Genomic DNA, 4,598 nt, shown 5'->3' with positions numbered 1-4,598 from the left:
AAGCCAGCATTCCCAAAGGGGTTCTTGACGGCTTGTTGCAAACCGCGAAGCTGGTTCCCCGCGTTCTGGATCGGAGGGAAATCAGACAGCGTGGAGTTTTCCTGGCGCCCGAGAACGCCAACGCGATCAAACCCGGATCGTCTTTACTTGCCACCCCTTCTGGATCGTTGCATTGGCAACGGGTAAGAACACCCCCCCCCGGCTTAATTCAGGTTCCCCCCCTGCCCCAAATCTCGCCGGTCCCTAAAGCCGCCCCACCCACCTGGAATCCGTAGAGGGCAATGAAAAGCCGCAAGATTTCGTTGGTGCCTTCGAAGATCCGGAAAATGCGCAAATCACGCATCACTTGTTCCACTCCGCTTTCCTGCAGGCGGGGAATCGGATGGGAGAAAAAGAGAGAGAGAGAGAAAGAGAAAAAGAAAAAGAAAGAGAGAGAGAAAGAGGAGCGAGAGAGAGGAATAAAAGAGAGAGGAGAAATAGAGAAAGAGAAAAAGAAAGAGAGAGAGAAAGAGGAGAAATAGAAAAAGAAAGAAAAGAGAAATAGAGAGGAAAGAAAGAAAAAGAAAGAGAAAGAGGAGAAAAGAGAAAAAGAAATAGAAAAAGAAAGAGAGAGAAATAGAAAGAGAGAGAGAGAGAGAGGAGAGAAATAAAAAAGAGAGTGAGAGCGAAAGAGAAGGAGAGAGAGAGAGAGAAAGAAAAAAAGAAAGAGCGAGAGAAAGAGGAGCGCGAGAGAGAATTAAAAGAGAGGAGAAATAAAGAGAAAAAGAAAGAGAGAAAGAGGAGAAATAGAAAAAGAAAGAAAAGAGAAATAGAGGAAAGAAATAGAAAAAGAAACAGAGAAAGAGGAGAGAGAGAAAAGAGAAAAAGAAATAGAAAAAGAGAGAAATAGAAAGAGAGAGAGAGAGAGAGAGAGAGAGAGGAGAGAAATAAAAAAAAAGAGAGGAAGAGAGAAAGAGGAGAGAGAGAGAGAAACTGATCAATGCCACTAATGCATTCCTTTTGATATGTACGCCCATCGTGGCCTGCTTACTCTCTCATAATCCCTTTCTCTGCAATCTCTCCGCTCTGGCCTGTTTTTGAAGTCCCCCCAGCTTAAAGCCACCCTGGCTGAGAAATGCTAATAAAAACAGACAGTAACAAACTTCCTCACCGGCTCAACAGAAAATCATTAGAAAGAAATAAAATTAAAACCTAGATATTAGCCCCCCCCCCGCCACCGCAAAAAAAAGCCCCCTGACCTTCATGAACCCCATCCCGCCCATGGTCTGGATGCATTCGTCTGAAACGGTCCAGGCAGCTTCCTGTACATGGGAAAAAAACAAGAACAGATAAAAGCAATATGGAATTAAGTGTTCTTGTCTACACATGACCAGACAGTTCTGCTTTTCTTTCTTTCTTTCTTTCCTTCCTTTCTTTCTCTTTCTTTCTTTTCTCTTTCTTTCTCTTTCCTTCAACTTCTGTCCTATTCTTTTCCTCCCTCCCTTCTCCCTCCATCTTTCCTCCCTTCTTTCCTCTCCCTCCCTTTCCTTCTTGCCTCTATCCCTCCTTCCTTTTCCTTCCTTTTCCAGCCTCCCTCCCTTTCCTCCCTCCCTCCTTTTCCTTCCTCCCTCTCTTCCTTCCTTCCTTCCTTTTCCAGCCTAACTCCCTTCTTTCCTCCCTCCCTCCCTCCTTTTCCTTCCTCCCTCTCCTTCCTTCCTCCCTCCCTCTTCCTTCCTTCCTTCCTTTCCTTCCTCCCTCTCTTCCTTTCCTTCCTTTCCTTCCTTCCTTCCTTCCTCCCTTTCTTCCTTCCTTCCTTCCTCCCTCTCTTCCTTCCTTCCTTCCTTCCTTCCTTCCTTCCTCCCTCCCTTCCTTCCTTCCTTCCTTCCTTCCTTCCTTCCTCCCTCCCCTCTCCCATGTCACCCACCACCCAAAGGGTTGAATGTCGTCACTCTCTGATCTGCCCCCATGCCACTTGACAGAGCGAGATCTTAACACGCTTTCAAAAGGCCAGGAGTGTTTCTGTGGCAAACAGGCCAGCTGCCCAGTGTGAAGCGGCACACCACAGCTTCAGAACGACAGAGGTAGAAGGGACCTCGGAGGTCATCTAGTCCAACCCCCTGCTCAGGCAGGAGACCCCCCACACCCTTTCAGACAACCCGCTGTCTGTGTCTCTTCTTAAAAAGTCTCCAGCGATGAAGCACCCACAACTCCAGGGGACAACCGAATAACAGAGCTGGAAGGGACCTTGGAGGTCATCTAGTCCAACCCCCTGCTCAGACAAACCGCTGTCCGGTCTCTTCTTAAAAAGTCTCCAGCGATGGAGCACCCACAACTCCAGGAGACAACCAAATAACAGAGCTGGAAGGGACCTTGGAGGTCATCTAGCCCAACCCCCTGCTCAGACAAACAGCTGTCCAGTCTCTTCTTAAAAAGTCTCCAGTGATGGAGCACCCAGAGCTGGGGTGGGGGAGGGAACAACATTCGTGATTTCTGCAAGTTGCACCCTGTGGGTCAGCCCCACGGTGACATCGCCCTGCCCTTCCTGGCCTGCAGAGACCCCAAGAAGGCTATGGGGCCATGGTGGGGGGGGAACGAGAGGGGGGATCCACCCTGGGGCCCCAGCCAGGACTCACCGAGCCAAAGACTTTGCTGATGGCCGCCTCGATCTGGAAGTCCGAAGCCCCCCGGTCCATGTTGGCGCTGATCATGTAGGCCATGGACTGAAAAAAGAGAGAGAGCACCAAGGGGGTCTTTGGGGAATTAAAAACAATGGCCTTTTCCCACGTTTTTAAACTTTTTATCCTACTGTACAGAGTCTAGTCCTGCTTGAGCAGGGGGCTGGACTAGAAGACCTCCAAGGTCTCTTCCAGCTCTGTTCTGTTCTGTTCTGTTCTATATTTTATTATTCTGTTTCTATTCTAATTCTAATTCTATTCCATATTTTCTATTCTATTCTATTCTATATTTTATTATTCTGTTTCTATTCTAATTCTATTCCATTCCATATTTTCTATTCTATTCTATTCTATTCTATATTTTATTATTCTGTTTCTATTCTAATTCTATTCCATATTTTCTATTCTATTCTATTCTATTTTTATTATTCTGTTTCTATTCTAATTCTAATTCTATTCCATTCCATATTTTCTATTCTATTCTATTCTATTTTTATTATTCTGTTTCTATTCTAATTCTATTCCATATTTTCTATTCTATTCTATTCTATTCCATATTTTCTATTCTATTCTATATTTTATTATTCTGTTTCTATTCTAATTCTATTCCATTCCATATTTTCTATTCTATTCTATTCTATTCTATTCCATATTTTCTATTCTATTGTATTCTTCATATTCTATTCTATTCTATTCTATTCTATTCTATTCTATTCTATTCCATATTTTCTATTCTATTATTCTATTCTACTCTACTCTACTCTACTCTACTCTTATTCCATTCCATTCACAATGAATATAAAACACGATTAAAAATACAAAAACTCAACCCTAAAATAAAAGATTTCGCCACAAACTGTTTCATTTAATTCCTGTTTCTGGCATAAAAAAACAGAAACTACCCCCCTCACCTACTGCGACAATGAGTTCGCTTAGAGACCGCCACAAAAGAGGTCGTAAAATTGTGTGCAGTTCCGTAGTGACCCCGCTTAACGACCGGCATAACTTCATTCAAGGCTCAATCCCAATCATACATCTATATAAGATCACGGAAAGGGTTTTTACATTATTACACCCTAGTATTTGCTTTTAAGACGTGGTCTCTGGATCAAGCCTCTGAGATTCGCTTTTTGGGGGGAACTAAGTTTCTAGTCCTCAAAGCTGTTGAGCGATACCGGAACGCCAGATCTGAGAAATGACACTTTGGGCACCAGGCCGAATGTACACAAACACACACACACACAAGCACACGCCTGTTTTGCACGCCCGTACCTCCGTCACGTAGTGCAGCAACGCCATGCGGGCGAGTTTTTCCTGGATCACCCCAAAAGTGTGGATTTTCTCCCCAAACTGAGTCCGGTTAGCGGCAAAGTCCACCTTTGGGACGGAAAAGGAGATGGGGGAGGAGGATTTGACTTACAACAGTTCATTTAAGCGACGATTCAAAGTCACGACGGCGCTGAGTCAAGGGACTTACGGTCAATGTTCGCACTTACGACCTTTACACCATCGCGGGATCAAAATCCGGACCCTCGGCAACTGACCCGTACTTATGACGGGTCGCAGCGTCCCAAAAGGGTCCCGTGATCTCCTTTTACGGCCTTCCAACAAGGGGGGGAAGCTGATTTAACGGCCGCAGTAATGGACGATGGTGGCAAGAACGGTCGTAAAAGGGGACAGTCTACAACCGTCTCGCTTAGCGACAGAAAAGTCGGGCAAAGTTGTTGTCGTAAGTCGAGGACTACCTGTATGAGGGGATACCGGGGAGGGAGGGAGGGGGGAGAAGAAAGTGGGGTGGGGGGCCCAGAGGCGCTCACCGCTTTCTGGATGAGCGCCCGCATGGTGCCAGCCATGGCCGCCGCCATGCCGAAGCGCCCGTTGTTCAGGATGTTCATGGCCACCTTGAAGCCGGCGCCTGGCGCACCCAGGACGTTCTCTACCGGC

At 46.0% G+C, this 4,598-nt stretch overlaps 1 protein-coding gene across 1 annotated transcript in view; it reads right to left on the bottom strand.

Annotated features, from left to right (window-relative positions):
• The window catches only part of ACADVL (acyl-CoA dehydrogenase very long chain), a 22,337-nt gene that overhangs the window by 7,400 nt on the left and 10,339 nt on the right, over positions 1 to 4,598 (bottom strand). Inside the window, exons 10-13 of the mRNA XM_015824653.1 lie at positions 3,927 to 4,031; positions 2,613 to 2,699; positions 1,239 to 1,301; positions 263 to 364 (exon numbers count right to left, since the gene is read on the bottom strand). Coding sequence (XP_015680139.1) covers positions 263 to 364; positions 1,239 to 1,301; positions 2,613 to 2,699; positions 3,927 to 4,031 — 357 coding nt within the window. The remainder of the gene's footprint in view (positions 1 to 262; positions 365 to 1,238; positions 1,302 to 2,612; positions 2,700 to 3,926; positions 4,032 to 4,598) is intronic.

The sequence above is a fragment of the Protobothrops mucrosquamatus genome, unplaced genomic scaffold (assembly GCF_001527695.2).
Source record: "Protobothrops mucrosquamatus isolate PMUCROS unplaced genomic scaffold, P.Mucros_1.0 scaffold2308, whole genome shotgun sequence".
Taxonomy (NCBI): domain Eukaryota; kingdom Metazoa; phylum Chordata; class Lepidosauria; order Squamata; family Viperidae; genus Protobothrops; species Protobothrops mucrosquamatus.
The sequence above is the reverse complement of the archived record's forward strand: the minus strand, read 5'-3'. Positions and strand labels throughout refer to the sequence as shown.